We start from the raw sequence: 17,004 nt of genomic DNA, 5'->3' as shown, positions 1-17,004 counted from the left end.
CTCTGAATACCAGTCTGGGATAGAACGTGCAGCTCTTCTGTGCCAGGCACTGGACCAACGTGGGGACGGGGTGGGGTGTGAAGGTCACTCGGGTGTGGGTCATGGCTCTTTGACCTCCACTCCGTCCTAACTGCCCCACCCCTGTGACCCACTGCCCACACTCCTTCCAGACTGATCCTTCCAAAAGGCAGCTCATACATGCAACTCCTCTGCTGAAAACACACTTAGAATAAAAGCCCAGCTGCTTCTTTGCCAGGGCCTGTCAGGCCCTCTTTGATCTGCCCCACTCACCGTGCCCACCTCACCTCCTAAGCTCTCCCCTGGGTCACCCAGCCCCAGGCCACACCAAAGTAGGTCAGCCGCAGGGCCTTGCTTACTGTTGCCCTGCCTGGAACCACTTTCCCTCCGGATATTCACAGAGGCATTTCCTCTGAATCTATAAGGCCTCAGCTCAAGGTCGCGTCCTCCAGGAAGCCTTCTCTGATTACTCACTTGATGCATTTCTTTTTAAAAATATTTATTCAGCTAATATTTATTGAGCACTCACTATGTCCCAAGCACTTTTCTAGGCGGTGGGGATAGAACAGTGAATTAGAGAGTCCACAGCCTTGCCCTCTTGGAGACAGACAGTCCATACACAAGCGTACATTAAACAACAAAACAAAATACGATTTCTGAGAGTGTCACAGTGCTATGAAAAAGCAAGAGCAAGGGAAGGGGTCAGGCAGAGCAAGGTAGGGGTCCCTGACATCCAAGCTCACAGCGGCCTCTCCCCAACCGCGGTACCGCTCTGGGGACCCGCCCTGGGCACCCGCCCTGGGGCCGCGCGAATGGGCGCGCGGAGGAGGCGCGTCGGTGACACCGGGGCTGCGGTGATGGTTACCTGGGCCCCGCCCCGGGGGCCGGGATGGAGCCCGGGCCTCAGCCCCCGCCCGCGGCCGCGCCGCCCGCTCGCGGTCGCCGCCCTGGAGGCGCGCTCGCTCCCGGGGAGGACGCGCCCGTGCGGGTCACCAGGTGAGGCGGCCGCTGGAGCCATCTCCCGGCCGCGCGGCCTGGGGGCGGGTCCGGTTGAGGCCCCGCCCCCAGGGCAGTCCATAAATGCGCGGGGGCGGGCGGACCCAGCGGTCGGGAGCGCTGCTGGCAGGTGACCGAGAGAGGTCGGCGCGTCCCGCGTCCCGTCCGCCGCGCGCCTGGGTCGGGCCGGGCTCGGAGCCCCAGCCATGCTGTTCTGGCACACGCAGCCCGAGCACTACAACCAGCACAACTCCGGCAGCTACCTGCGGTAAGGGGCTTGGGCCGGGGTCTGCGGGCCGGGAGCGGGGCGGCCGGGCCAGGGGTCCGGAGCGCCCCCGCTGCGCCCCCGCCTCCCCTCTGTCTGCCCTTGGGGGACTGAGGGAGACCCGCCCAGAGTCCCGCCTGGGACCGACGGACCGACCCCAGCGGGAGCCGACGCTCAGAGTTGGGGACCCCCCCGGGAGGCGGGTTTGCGGAGTCTCGTGCCCGCGGGGGCTGCTTCCCCGACGACCCCGGCGGGCGCAGAGCGCGCATCTCTGGCCGCAGCCTCTACGGGGCCGTCCGCCTCCCTGTCTCTCCTCTCCCCGCTCGCGTCGGAGAAGAGGAAACTTCCTGCCGTCGGTCTGGAGCCTATCCCGGGGAGTCTAGTTCCCTGCTCTTTGCCCCTCTCCGCCCGGTCCCTCTCCGAGCCTCGCGTCCTCTCCAGTGTCCTTGCTCCGGCCGAGGGGCGAGAGAGCGGCGAGCGCGGCCCTGCGCTGGGCCTCGCGGGCCGGCGGGGGCGGGCGGAGGCTTGGGAGGGACAGGGTCCCCCCTCCCACCAGGTGGTCTTGCGTGTGTAGGCCCGAGGCCCGCACATTGATTGCCCTTGATGGAAATCTTTCTTCTTCTGCAGGGATTTGACTAGTGCTCTTCAAAGGGAAAAGTAAGTCCTGCCTGTCTTGCAAAGTTTTCTCCCCTGTCCCCTTGAAGGAAGTGGCACCTCCGTTAGCTTCAGTTCCTGGAGGATTGTTTTTCCCTGTTGTGCAGCTGGCCGGGTACTAATGGGCGGTCATTTCACTTTCTGAACTCGACTGAACCAGCTGTAGCCTGTCTTTATTTCCATCCTAGTCACAGTTTATGAAATGTGCCTAATTTAACCCAAAGGGCATTTGGTGTGAGCTCAGAGAAAGTGAATTGTGGGACCTAGGTGGGAAGTCGCTGGTACAGGCTGCCCCACAGTGAGAGCCCGTCCTGCATGCTTCATTTCATTTTTATTTTTGGTCCCTAGAAGTTTCAAGTCAGATTGAGCAGTACAGGTGATTTGGAAATCCTGGCTTTTGATAGATATTTGTCCAGTAGTCGTCCCCGAAGGCATCCCCATTTCAGAAGGCAAAGGAGTGATTGGGTTTATGTAATGTGTCTGCTGTGTTTTATCATGGGCCAGAGTGGTAGGGGATGGCAGAAGTCTAGGGTCTTAATTAAGGACTGATGGCTTCTCTGCAGACCATGGTGATGTCACCAGAGGGAGACTTCTCTGGGGGATGTTAAGCCCACCGGGAAGATTTTTTTTTTTTTTTTGGCCATGCCTTGCGGCTCGCGGGGATCTTACTTCCCCGTGCCCCCTGCAGTGGAAGCGTGGGGTCCTAACCACTGGACCGCCAGGCAAGTCCCCTACTGGGCAGATGTTAATCCCTGGCAGAAGGCTGTGTCTGTTCGCTTACTTGAAATGCTACAATGGGATACATTTATTGTACCGCGCCATGCAGTTTTAGGTGTGATTTTGCCTGAATTTTATAGTTTGTGGCCATTCGGTATGTTGCCATAGATTAGAAATAAGTTTGGAGGTGACCCTGAGTGGAGAAGTGAGTGTATTTAAAACTTCCTGGATACCGAAAATGTCATCCTTTTAGGGAATAATTCTCCTCTTGGGCGGGAGGTGCCCCTGCTCCGGAGATGGGATTTTGGGGAGTACCTTTTAGGAGTTTGGTATTGCATTCAGCGGGGTGAGGTGGGGTGCGAGTTGGGGTGAAAGGTCGTTTGGGGAGCATGGATTAAAAAGCATGTTGGTCCACACTCTTTTTTTTTTTTGGCCATGCCTAGCATTATGCGGGATCTTAGTTCCCCGACCAGGGATTGAACCCGCGCCCCCTGCAGTGGAAGCGTGGAGTCCTAACCACTGGACAGCCAGGGAGGTCCCCACACTCTATTTTAATTTCACTTCTTGGAAGCTGGGGTGTTCACCCTTGGAGAGGTTGACCTCGGTGAACGCCAAGGTGAGAGTCAGTGAATATGCCTCTGGTCCCCCTGGCTCTAGAGCGAAGGTCTTGTCCTTTTGTTTAGTTTGTGCATTTTCTTTTTGGTCCTCTCCTCACTGAGCGGCACCTCTGCAAGTTGTCTCACCTTCCCAGGTAGCGGCCTGTACTCCCTTCTTCCCTCCTTCTGTTTCGTGTCCTGGTGACTTTATTGCTCAGCAAATAAGGATGCCAGGCTTGAAACAAGTTACTGTTGAGTGATGGCTCTTACCCACCCTCCTCCCTGCATCCCTCCCTTTTTTTAAATTTAAAGGCACCAGCCCATGGATTATTAACTTAACGTGGTCTGGGCAAACACAAAATTATGCAATCGCCCAGAGAGCACGCCTGCCTGCTTCTCCCCTGTTCCTAGATAACCTCTTGGGCTGGGAGTGTGCCCCGGTCCGGGCAAAGGAAGGTGTGGGGTGGGAGAGCCAGGGCCATGGATGGTGGCAGGGGTGGCCCCCCCACAGGGGAGGTTTTCCACGTGAGCCCCAAGCCAGACTTTTCCTTCTGAGAGTTGTTGCGACATGTTGGGATGTGTGCCGGGTCTGTGTTTTAGAGCTACTCGTTTGTGGTGCTGTATGAGGAGCAGATTATACCAGTGACTCTGCTGTTTATATAGTGAAGTGGGGTCAGTGAATCTGATTCAGAACCCAGGATGCTCCGAGGGTAGAGGGTTATTAAGATAAGGGCACGGGCACTTTTTTGGCATGGGTGTCCGTGCCATAATCTGTTCATAATCCAGAGAGCGTAACCAAGTCTCTCCTGCTTTAGGTCCTTCATGTTCTCAAGGATTTCTATTTTCCTTGGGAAGGCACTTAAGAAATACATCCAGAAACAAGTTATCCAGTCCTAGGCTGATTTTTTGGATCTGATGGGGATTTTTGTTTAGAGGTGGAGGAAAAGAATCTTTGAGCATCTCAGTATTTTCCATTTGGGTAAGAAAACTGAACAGAAACCAAGGTCCTTCTTGTTTTGCGTTTAGGAGATATTAGTATGACCCTTAAAATAGGGCTTATGGGCCAGCTGTCCTTTTTTTTTTAGAAGGGTGGAGGGTTGTCTCAGTTTGGGTGGGTGAAGCAGTTTCTCCATTTGCATGGTTTCCAGAGTCCGGAGGACATGAAATTGTCTTGGTCTGAGAAGTGGCCAATAACTGGGACAGTTTATTCAAAAAGATTAAAAATTTTGTTCGGGCTCTTATTCTAAAAGCCAGACTCTTGTGGATGGCAACCAGGCGGCATCTGAATCAATCTCTCGAAGGTCTTGGCGTGAAAGTAGAATCATCCAGGATTGGTCTCCCTCACTGGAAAGCATCTTAGAGTATCTGTGACACGCGGTGTGGTAGGCTGAACCCGCCTGCTGCGCCGTGCTGGGCTGCGTTGCCCTTGACACCAGGGCTGGCCACATGGCCCTGTCTTTGCGAATGGCCTCCTGACCCCTCCCTCCTGTGTTGCAGCGACGTCCTCGCCCTGCCCATCTTCAAGCAGGAGGAGCCCCAGCTGTCCCCCGAGAACGAGGCCCGCCTGCCACCCCTGCAGTATGTGCTGTGTGCCGCCACGTCCCCAGCTGTGAAGCTGCACGAAGAGACTTTGACCTACCTCAACCAAGGTAGTCCTGGAGCACCGGGCCGGGGTGGAGCCTGGGGCTGGGGAGACCGCCCAGGAGTGGGGAGTTGACCTGAATGACCCATTTGGGCCTGTTACCTTGTCAGGGTGGGAGAGTTGGGGTTTGGGCAAGGAGCGCTGGTGTCCTAGCTGCGAGACTTCTGAGCCTCAGTGTTTTCATCTGAGAAATGGACACATCAGCTATGTTTCACTCAGGCCAAATGAGTGAAGGTTCACATTCCTCGTATGGGCCCTCCAGGGAGCAGATGATGCTCAGTGATTGGCAACCATACTTATAATTACTACTTGCTGGGACCACACCCGGTGTCCTTTCCCGGACGTAGATTGAGCACCTTTGGTATACAAGGTCAGCTGCCCTTTCTGGAGCTGCACCCGGCAGTGATGGGAAGGCCCATCCTAACGCAGCCCAGGGGCCGGATTCCACACGTGCCAGGCAGGAGCCCTTTGTGGCCACGGGGACAAGCGTGTCCTGGGAGAAATGGCACGGGCGTTTGACTTTGCTTTCCAGCCCCAGTGCTTCCCAGCTCTTTGACTTTTCCTCTGAGCCTCAGTGTGTTCACGTGTGAAATGAGAAGCGTCATTTTGTGAGGTTTGAGAGGATGAAGGCGTGTGAAGTGCCTGTTCCATTTCTGATGTCCTTTATCAGGACCCGTGGGCCAGTGGCCTAACCGATGGTGTTTTTGTGGTTTCTGTATGCTGTGTGCCTGTGTTTGTTGCCCTTCCCGTCTGGGTCACCTCAGACGCCCTGGCGTGCAGCGGATTAGTTGCCCCTGTGTTTAAAGTGGGCAGAGCCGAGGGGCAGGGGGATGCAGTACTTTCTGGAAGGGCAGGGGATGACAGTGCGGTTGCAGTTTATCTTCCACGGGCGGCCTCCTTTCTGCAGAACTCTGGCTTCCCGACCTGGGGAGCCAGCCGGGGGCGGAAGTCCAGCCTGACCATCAGGCTTACCTCTGACAGCTCAGCTGGCCAGCTTCTGGGCCAGGGACCAGCTCAGAATCAGCAGGTGGCTCGGCGTTGGCCTGTGGACGTGGCCAGGGCAAGGGCATGCTTATCCCTGTGGGGGGCTCTGGGGCCTCAGCTGGTCGCCAAGCTGAGCTCAGTCGGCTCTTGGGTGCCTGGCTCAGGCCCTGAGATCTGTGTTCCCTTTGCCGAGGCTGGTGACCGCTGACGGCAGGTGAGCTGGCCGTGTGGAAGAATGCCTCCGTGTGTCTGTGCTTGTTTGCGGAATGGCTTTGGCCATTTTCCTTTCTCTTTCACAGAAGGTCAAACGCTACCAACCTATATATCTTGGAGCAGTGGTTTTCCCCTCTGGGCCTCTGCTCTCTTGCCTAAGTGCAGCATGAAGAAACTGGGTGAGGTTTACAGAGAGCTGAGGTCAGGGGTGGTTCTTGTTCCTGGCCCGTCCTGGGGTCAGAGGCCCAGCTGCTGGCCCAGCTCGCCCGCCTCCCCCCTCCCCCATCTCTAAGGCCTTTGACTGCCCCACCTACCTTCTCTCCACCCCATCCCTCCGTTCTTTCAGTCAACTTTCAACAACGTTTGGCAGTCAACACACTAGGTCTTTTTAAAAGGGTTATCCTTTGCTAATATAGAGAAGATAAAAGAGGCAGAAAGAGTTGCCCCTGTGTTAATTTAGTGTATTTGCTTTAGGTCTTTTTAGTGCATTTGCTTTAGTGTATTTGCTTTAGGTCTTTCTTTTTTTTTTTTTATATGTTCCTAAAATAAATTTATTTATTTTATTTTATTTTATTTTTGGCTACGGTGGGTCTTCATTGCTGCACGCGGGCTGCGGCGAGAGGGGGCTACTCTTCGTTGCGGTGCGCGGGTGTCTCACTGCGGTGGCTTCTCTTGTTGCAATGCACGGGCTCTAGGCGCGTGGGCTCAGTAGTTGTGGCTCGTAAGCTCTAGAGCACAGGCTCAGTGGTTGTGGCGCACGGGCTTAGTTGCTCTGCAGCATCTGGGATCTTCCCAGACCAGGGATTGAATCTGTGTCCCCTGCATTGGCAGGCGGATTCTTAACCACTGCGCCACCAGGGAAGTCCCCACAGGGCTTAATCTTAAACTAGCATTTAAATGTAACCTCATTACTAATGTGGTTGAATATTTAAAATATATTTATTGGTCTTTTAAATTTCTCCATCCGTTAAATTTATGTTCTTTGCACATTTCTTATTGGGATGGTTCCGTCTCACGGATTGTAAGAGCATACCCTAAATGAAGAATATTAACCTTCTAGCTGCCGTATATTGGAAACAATTCTTTCCCCGACCATTTAACCGTATTTATTTTGTGATAACTATATTTATGGTGTGAGATGTATGTCATGGATAGAAATTGACTTTCAACATCTATTGTCAAGTCTTTCAGTTTTCTAAAATGATTTTCCTTTTATGTTTAGAATGCCTGCCCACCCCAAAATCAGCTTAGTGGTTTCCTAAAGTTCATGTAATGGTTTCTAAATTTTAACATTGCAATGTGCTTGGGATTCTTTTGGAAACGATAATTAGTCATTTAATGATGATTTTGGATTATTACTATATAAAATATATGTATTTCTTTTTTTCTCCCAGCTTTACCAGTGGGATTTATACTTTCATACGTTACATTTGGAGTTTGTGATGTGACGTAAAAGTCTAAGTTTACTTATTTTTCTAAATAGTTGACCTACTAGTTAATGCCTAGTTTACCTCCTATTCTCACTGGTTTAAATGCCACTTTCGAAACATTTAAAAAGCCATATTCTAAACTATGGGTCCAGAAACAGATGTGTAGATGTTTGTCCTGTACACCTGATTGTTGCCCCATTTCTAGCTGAACTAATTGTAGCTTGGAAGTATGTTTCCCTTTTTGGGAGTAGAAGTTCCTTTTATCATTCTTCTTAACCTTTCTCAGTCACCTATTCTTATAGATGGATTTTACAACCATTGAATCTTCCTTCTATACTTTTAAAAAAAATATTTATGAGATCATATACTTTATAAAGTTGTTTCTTACTTTTATTAAACTATTCTTGTAATATTTTCTATTATAGAACCTCTTAGACATCATTTAAAATGTCTGCGTAATATTTCACTATTTTCTTTGATTGTTTAGGACTGATTATTGTCTTAACTGCTGGGATGAAATATACAATGTAATGTGTAATGTGTCTGTCTCCCATAATAGAATGGAAGCTCTGTGAGGGCAGAGCCATGTCTATGTTTTTAACATTATATCCCAAGTGTTAAGCTTGGTGCCTTGATAGTAGATGCTCTGTAAATATTCAGAAAATTTAAAAATAAGCATGATTTATTTTATTTCCATTTCACTTTTCTCTCTCTTCCCCTCTCTCTTTTTTTTTTGTTGCTATTATCAGTAATGCTGTACTTGATATCTTTTTCAATGTACCTTATTTAAAGTAGCTTCTATGCCTGTGTCATATGACAAATAAGCATCACTTTAAAAGAAAAGGAGCTTTGACATATCAGTCAACAGTCAAAACCCTTCTGTTTAATTAAAAAGTTTGCTATTAAGTGTTTAATGTTTATTGCGTTGGCTCTCTGATGTTTAGGGCACTATTTCTCTGAGGCCATCCCATGTCTTCTTTCTTGTAATGATGTGTTTAAGGTTCTCCAAAGACATGGAAGGGATGCTGGATCTATAAATGAAAAAGTCATTTAAACCATGGGATGCTCATTTTTCAGTGCAGTGTCAGACCAGTGCCCTCACATCATGGCTTGGATAAGGTGTGTTCCTTGTGGGTGTCTTATCACCAAGCCCAACGGCTAGTTTTGGATACAGTGAAAATGGTTTGAGAACCAAAGTACGTGCTCTTCCCCTGAAATGGAGTCCTAAGGTGAAGGGGTAGACAGCTGTTGAATGGAAGTCTTCAAACTCCCAGGCCAATCTCTTTGTCAGTGGCCGAAGGTCACTGTGGAGACATGTTTCCTGAAGGCTGGAGCCGGAGGCAAGGGATGAAGTAGGTAAGGTGGTGGGAGAGTCAGGGAGATCAGAAGAAAGAGGACCCCAGGCAATCTGTGTAGGCAATTCTGGCTTTGAGATAAGAACAGCTTTGCAAGAATGGCTTGTTATGGAGAAAACTTTGGAATTTCCTACCAAAGCAACTCTCCGATCTTAAATATAGTGATGGATTTTTCCAACAGTCTTATGTTCATTCATTCATGGAATAAAAACTTCCTGTCCATTGGAAAGAGAGGATGGTTCAGGGAGAGAGAGAAAAGCCACGTGCAAAGGCAAGAACGGGTAGGGTGTGGGTGCAGTTAAAACACACTGTTTATGAAGGATCCTAAGCAATTCAGTATGACTAGGGTTTGGAACATGAGGAGGAGTATGAATGTATATGGCTGGAGAGGTAGACCAGATAGCCAAGATCTCCCGCTGCCTTGCTGAGTCTGAGCTATTGGGCAGCCCTCCCTGGGTACGTCCTTTAAACAACCTCCCAGTGCTTCCAACTCCTCATGTGTAAAAGGAAGGAAATAGAATCCCTACGAAGTACGTGCTACTATGTAGCTAAAATAAGTTAATGCAGGAAGAGCACTGAAAACAGTGTGTGGCACTTTATATGAACTCACATATTAGCTATTATTAATAGTAAAGTGGATACATGTTTCCCCTAGTCCTATTAGGAAGTTAACATGGCCATGAAATTGGGACCTTGATGTATTTTATTTTAGTTTATTTTTTGCTACTTTAATCCTTTCTTTTCCTAATTGAAAGATTAACACAGGGTTGGTTCTAGAACTAAGAATTGTACCTCTTAGAACTGAAAGGTGGTAGCTTTGGAAGAGGTTAAAGGTAGGAAGGCCTGCTGACCTTTTCTGTTAGTTCTTCATTCACTGTACAACCAGATAATAGACGTAACCTGCAGGAGACATTCCTAGGCAGGATGTTAAAATACTGTCTTTAAAATAGTGATCACAGGGGCTTCCCTGGTGGCGCAGTGGTTGAGAGTCCGCCTGCCGATGCAGGGGACACGGGTTCGTGCCCCGGTCCAGGAAGATCCCACATGCTGCGGAGCAGCTGGGCCCGTGGGCCATGGCCGCTGAGCCTGCGCGTCCGGATCCTGTGCTCTGCGGCGGGAGACACCACAACAGTGAGAGGCCCGCGTACTGCAAAAAAAAAAAAAAAAAAAAATTGTGATCACAGATAGCGCTGGACCCCTACAAGATGTGAGTTGTTGTGTTAGAGATTACTCTAATTGCAAGGTGAGGACCCTAGCCTTTAGAATTCCCAAAGCACTTTATGGTATTCTTCATTTATTTATTTAGGCTGCACAGGGTCTTAGTTGCAGTGTGAGGGATCTCTAGTTGCGGCACACGGGATCTAGCTCCCTGACCAGGGATCGAAACCGGCCCCCATGCATTGGGAGCACAGAGTCTTAACCACTGGACCACCAGGGAAGTCCCTGGTATTCTCTTGAGTAATTCCCCTAAAACGTATTATTCTCATTTTACAGGCCGAGAGGGGTGAAATCTGGCATGCTTGGGGGGAGTGGTTGGGCATTGATGTGACCGTAAAGGGAATTCTGGGAGGGGCAGGCACCCGCTTTTCCTAGGGCTCCCTACAGGCAGGATTCTAGGCTAGCACTTCCAGGGTTCCATGCCTGCCGCCTGGAACGCCTGGTGCAGCTCTGAGGGGCCGCGTAGGAGCCTTGCAGGGAAGAAGGCCAGGAAGGAGCCGAAATGGAGCCGGGAGAAAATGCTTCCTTGAACAACACCCAAAACCCTACAGTTTCTCCTACTCCACCCCCGCTCCCCATGCCTCCGCCCACCGTGACCTGAGGGAATGGTCAGGAGATAAGAACTCCCAGCGGGAAATCTTGTTTTCCCAGATCCTAGAACTGAGGCAGCTTCTGCTCTAGGGGGATCGCTTAACCTCTCAAATCCTCGGGCTCCTCACCTGTGGAATTGAGCCGGGTAGCATTTCGTGCGTTGCCTTGAAAATTAAGTGAAGAACAAACGTCTGGCAAATGGTACGCCGCATAGTTTCCCCTCTCCCCAGTTATATCAGTGACTCTGAATTTAAGGAATGAGGCAAAAGATTAGTTACTTTGTTTGTTATCCTTCCTCCTTAGCTGAAGTTTTCTTTCCAGATTAATTTTTAGCCTGAAGTTTGGGAATATAAACTGAGGAAACCAAATGACCCTTACATACATTACTTTTTTTTTTTTAATGCTTTCTCCCTTATTGTTTGAGTGCAAAAGTAGCACATACTTCTTGTTGAACAGAACAGCCAAACAGTACAGAAATTTGTACTCTAAAAAGCTTCCCATAATCCCACTTCCCAAAGTTTTCTTAGTCATACATTAAATGTATGTCTAATTATATAGGTGCACACACATACGCACTTATAGGAATGTGTGTCTCTGTAAGAGAAATGAGATAATATTATGTGTACTGTTTTAGCAACTTTGTCCCCCCCCCCAAACAGTGTATCCTCAAAGTCTTTCCATGTGGGTACATTAAAAACAAACAAACAAAAAAGCTGATCTTTACTGGTTACATTGTGATCCATTGTATGGGTGTTGTGTAATTTGTTCTCTTGAGGAACATTAGGCTTGTTTCCCTTTTTTTCATAATTACACCCAGCACCCCAGTGATCATCCATGTACACATATCTTTGTGCTTAAACAGGAGTGAGAATATCTGTAGCATAAATATCTAGAAATAGAATGGCTGGCACAACATTTTGATAGCATCTGCCATATTGCCATGCAATAGAGTCAATGGAGTTGTACCAATTTGTCGTTTTACGAACAATAACTATCTGAATAATTGTTTATTTCCTTCTTATTCACCATTGCTCTTCCATCCCTACACACCTGGAACATAAACTCCCAGAGGGCAGAGACCTAGGTATCCTGTTCATTGCTAGTCCTAACACAGTGCCTGGCTCACAGAACTTCTTTGAATGAATGGAGAATGTCTATTTTCCTATCCTTTTGCCAACACTTTTTAACCTTTGGTAATTAGTGGGGAAAATATAAGGTATTCCTCAATACTTTCCTCACTTCCTCAATGATGCTGAATATTTTTTCATATTTGATTTGATTGTTTCTATGCTTTTTTGCCTTTCATCTGATTTACCCATTTTTCAAGTGGGAGTTTTCATCCTTTTTAATTTATTTGTAAGGGCTCTTTGCATATGTGGGATAATGTGTTAGAAATATTTTCCCACGCTTTCATATATTTTATTCATTTTTCTTTCATTTGTTTGCTTGTTCTTTATTTTACATAATAAAAGTTTTAATAAATTTTTATGTGATCAGGCTTATTGGATTTTAATGTTTCACATCCCATTTGGGAAAGGCCTTCTGCACTTTAAGATCTTAATAGTATTCACCTGTGGTTTTTTTTTAATTTTTAAATTAAAAAAAAATTTTTTTTTAATTTAAAAAAATTTTTGGCCACACTGTGTGGCTTGCAGGATCTTAGTTCCCTGACCAGGGATTGAACCCCAGTCCCAGCAGTGAGAGCACCGAGTCCTAACTACTGGACCTCCAGGGAATTCCTTTTTTTAAAAAATTAAAAAATTTTTTTTTTATTCACTTGTTTTTTAGAAATGTCCTCCTCCCCCACCCCCAAACCTGGGTCTTTCATACTTTGGCACTTATTGTGGTATGGAAGGAATGAGGTGGGAATCCAACCATCATATTGCCCCCAAATAACTTACTGAACAGGGAACTTTCATTTGGTAGAATATGCAGCCATAAAAAGCATGAAGTAGATCCTTATGTAAAGCCATGAAGGATATCCAGCATGTGCTATTAAATTAAAACAAAACAAAACAAACTTTCTCTTTGTTGGTAACACCAATTAGGATAATGCTGTTAATTATCCGTTCTTAGAAACTTGGTGGCAGATTGAAAGCCAGGAATTTTGGAGCTGGATACACCCATGTTTCAATTCCTGGCTCTCTGTTCTTTCCCAAGTTGCCGAACCTGTCAACTGTGTTTTCTGTAAAATACAGAACAACTTCAGGTGTTGTCTTGAGAATTAACTGAGGTATTGGTTATTGTTGTTTGTTTTTGCTGTGCCAGGATACTTTATTTTGGCTCCATAAAATTTGGAAATGTTTCCTCAGCGAAGGATTTTATAAACCACACAACAAAGCTTAAATAAAAAACCCAGAAATTAAGGAACAAATGTTTTCCCAGATGTCAACTCCTCATAATTCATTTATGAATTCATCAGCTAATAAAAATACTAAGAAGTGAGCTGGGGTTTTGGTTATTGATTTGGTTTTATTATTTCTTTGTTTTTTTTTTAAATAATTTTTTTTTTAACATATATATTTTTAAATTAATTAATTTTATTTTTGGCTGCGTTGGGTCTTCGTTGCTGCTCACGGGCTTTCTCTAGTTGCGGCGCATGGGGGTTACTCTTCATTGCAGTGCGTGGGCTTCTCATTGTGGTGGCTTCTCTTGTTGCGGAGCACGGGCTCTAGGCGCACAGGCTTCAGTAGTTGTGGCACGAGGGCTCAGTAGTTGTGGCTCATGGGCTCTAGAGCGCAGGCTCAGTAGTTGTGGCACAGGGGCTTAGTTGCTCCACGGCATATGGGATCTTCCCGGACCAAGGCTCGAACCCGTGTCCCCTGCATTAGCAGGCGGATTCTTAACCACTGTGCCACCAGGGAAGTCCCTATTTCTTTGTTTTTAAGACCGACATTTATTGAAATAAATAGGAGCTTCCTTGTACAGATTTCTTATCACAGCTCAGCATAGAGAAATGATTTTTAATGTTTCAAAGGTCTCCTGGTCGTGTCACATGTCAGTTATGCTTTAAGCAATGGTGGACTATTTAATTAAATTAAGATAGAATACTTAGACAATCTAATTCCACGGGGTCCAATGAACTAGGAATGACATATTCTTAAGAATTATGTAAGGGGATTCCCTGGTGGTCCAATGGTTAGGACTCAGTGCTCTCACTGCCAGGGCCCCAGGTTCCATCCCTGGTCAGGGAACGGAGAACCTGCAAGCTGTGTGGTGCAGAAAAAAAAAAAAAAAAAGAATTATGTTAAAAATTAAAGAAAACCAGACAGCTCAAGGTAAGGAATTTAACGCTTTTCTATGTATGGGAAGATGCAAGAGTCTGGGCTGATTGAAATCATTCCTTTGGTATGCACCTTAGCTACCTAGGGTCAGTATCCTATACTTTCTCACCCTGAGTCTCCTCGGGGTGCATTATTGGGGGGTGACTGCAGCGGCTGAGGCTGCAACATCCTTTGTTTACTGACGGCAGGCAACATTTCTTCATAGACCTCCAGAAACACTATATGAGAAATTATAATATGAGAACAAATGCAGCATCAGTGAAGCCACACATTAAATAGAGTTGACCTCCATCGGGATTAATTTAAAGAGAAGACACATCAGCTGTCCTGCCGTGCTGGTATGTGTTCAGAGGTTGGCTGCTGTGAATCTGAATCCAGCCTCCACATTACCCTGAATCATTGTGCTTTTCCTTTTGCTCCCCTGGGGACCTGATGACGCAGGGATGTCCCGATCTGTTTTCAATGGAGGTTTTATTATTTTTCAGGCATTGTGAGGCCAAAAGATAAGGAGACATTACCATGAGAAAGACAGTTTGTTACTCATGGTTCCCACGTGGAGGGCCTTAGGGAGAGGCACCAGGGTCAGTTAGGAGGCAGAGGGAATGAGGGGAGAATCTGGGCGAGACCCTTCCTGGTGGTCTCTAGGGGAAGGAATGGGTGAGGCAGAGAAAGCAGGTTTAGAATTGGCTCTGGGGCAGAAAGGCTGTCCCTAGGTGTCTGGTACCCACCCAGCTCTGGAGTGATTAGGGCAGGGGACTGGTGGAGTGTGACGTTCTGTGAAAACCTGATAGAGCAGGGCATGGACTGGAGTATGGACTCTAGGTTAGTTTGCATATGAAAAGCATACTCTAGGCTAGTCATTGACTATCCCTAAGAATTGGCCAGCCCTGGGAGGGGCACCCTACCCAGGGTTCACAGGGCTCCAGATGTCAAGGCATCAGAAACCCATGGTTCATTTAAAATTACCGGACCTTCTTGGGCACTGCCTTGGGCTGCAGGTTGAGTTACAGGCACAAAGGGGCCACTTGGGAAAAGCTGGATTTCCTATTCTGTTTTAAAAATTTCTTTTGGCCTTGTCGCGCAGCTTGTGGGATCTTAGTTCCCCAACCAGGGGTTGAACCCACGCCCTTGGCAGTGAGAGCACAGAGTCCTAACCCTGGACCGCCAGGGAATTCCCTGGATTTCTCATTCTAAGTCAGCCATTTTTACTTGTGAGTGTTTTTCCCCCTTCCGATTGAGCTTTCTCTCAGGCTATACAACCATCAACAAACTCTCTTTCCTTTGTTTTTCCCTAATTGAAGTATAGTTGATTTACAATGTTGTGTTAATTTTTGCTGTACAGCAAAGTGATTCAGCTGTACATATATATACATATATTATTTTTTAAAATTAATTAATTAATTAATTTTTGACTTCGTTGGGTCTTCGTTGCTGTTCACGGGCTTTCTCTCTGGTTGCAGTGAGCGGGGGCTACTCTTCGTTGCGGTGCGCGGGCTTCTCATTGTGGTGGCTTCTCTTGTGGAGCATGGGTTCCAGGCACGCAGGCTTCAGTAGTTGTTGCACGCGGGCTCAGTAGTTGTGACTCACGGGCCCTAGGGCGCAGGCTCAGTAGTCGTGGCGCATGGGCTTAGTTGCTCCGCGGCATGTGGGATCTTCCCGGACCAGGGATCGAACCTGTGTCCCCTGCATTGGCAGGCGGATTCTCAACCACTGCGCCACCTGGGAAACCCCTCTCAAGATTTTTTAAGGAAATATTTAAGTTAATAGCATCACTGAGTCTCTTCAGAATGACCTGTGACTGATGACCTTGGTCTGCGTTTTCTTTCTTTATTTTATTTTATTTCTTTTAGATTTTTTTTTTTTTTTTTGCGGTACGCGGGCCTCTCATTGCTGTGGCCCCTTCCGTCACGGAGCACAGGCTCTGGACGCACAGCCTCAGCGGCCACGGCTCACGGGCCCAGCCGCTCCGCGGCATGTGGGATCTTCCCGGACCGGGGCACAAACCTGCATCCCCTGCATCGGCAGGCGGACTCTCAACCACTGCGCCACCAGGGAAGCCCGGTCTGTGTTTTCTGACTCACAATTTTGGCTGATGCCAAGTTGCCATCATTCATGTAATCGCTCAAGAGAGCAGGTGAGGTTATCATCAGAGGTTTTAGCTGACTTGCTGTATCATTGCCCTCCCGTTCCCTTTCTGTGAAGTTTTCCAGCTCTTTCTGTGTTTTTTCCTCTCTCCCATCCTTTCCGTCCCTTTAGAATACGTTCTACATTCTTCCGAGACATCTTTATGACGTTTTGAGCCCCAGTCACTTGGGACTGGAAGGACTTTTTTTTAATACTTATTTGGTTGCACTGGGTCTTAGTTGCAGCAGGCATGCTCCTTAGTTGCGGCATGTGAACTCTTAGTTGCGGCATGCATGTGAGATCTAGTTCCCTGACCAGGGATCGAAACCGGGTCCCCTGCATTGGGAGCATGGAGTCTTAACCACTTTTAAGGGAAGTCCCGGGACTGGAAGGATTTTGATGCCTCTGCCAGTGACTGTGTCTGGCCTTCCAGACGAGCCATCATCACTCCATGGAATGAAATTTTGGGGGACCTGCTTTCTATTCTCAGTCAAGGTGCAAAGGTGGACCTAGTCGCATCTTTATTAAGTGCTTCCAAGCATTCAGAAACAGTTTGTAACGTCCAAGGACTTTCCCCTGCTGCAGTGGACTTGAGGGCTTCTGGAACGAGTGTAATCTGCTAACCGACGACACACTCTTCAAAAGCGCTTTTGGCTAGTTTGATTCCTGTCACCCACCACCCCCCACCAAAGTACCTTGGCTTTTTACTGTAAAAATAGTCAAAGCAGCGCACACCAAAATTTCCAGGGGAAAATCAAATGCACTTGCGCTTGGTGCGCATAATTTGGACAACTTCATAGGAACACTTCTGATCAGAGCAGCTCTGCCCCTGGTCAGTGGCTTGGGGGCTACAACTGCCTGCCTGGAGCCTTGAGTGTCATACTCCTAAACCAAACATGGGCCTGGCCACCAGGACA

General features: G+C 47.9%; 1 protein-coding gene across 1 annotated transcript in view; it reads left to right on the top strand.

The window, feature by feature from the left end:
• The first annotated feature begins 1,220 nt into the window (after positions 1-1,220).
• The window catches only part of TFCP2L1 (transcription factor CP2 like 1), a 58,334-nt gene continuing 42,550 nt past the window's right edge, over positions 1,221-17,004 (top strand). The window contains exons 1-2 of the mRNA XM_060301510.1: positions 1,221-1,282; positions 4,744-4,895. Coding sequence (XP_060157493.1) covers positions 1,221-1,282; positions 4,744-4,895 — 214 coding nt within the window. The remainder of the gene's footprint in view (positions 1,283-4,743; positions 4,896-17,004) is intronic.

This window comes from Globicephala melas, chromosome 7, assembly GCF_963455315.2.
Source record: "Globicephala melas chromosome 7, mGloMel1.2, whole genome shotgun sequence".
NCBI lineage: Eukaryota > Metazoa > Chordata > Mammalia > Artiodactyla > Delphinidae > Globicephala > Globicephala melas.
This window is presented reverse-complemented; position numbering and strand designations above follow the sequence as displayed.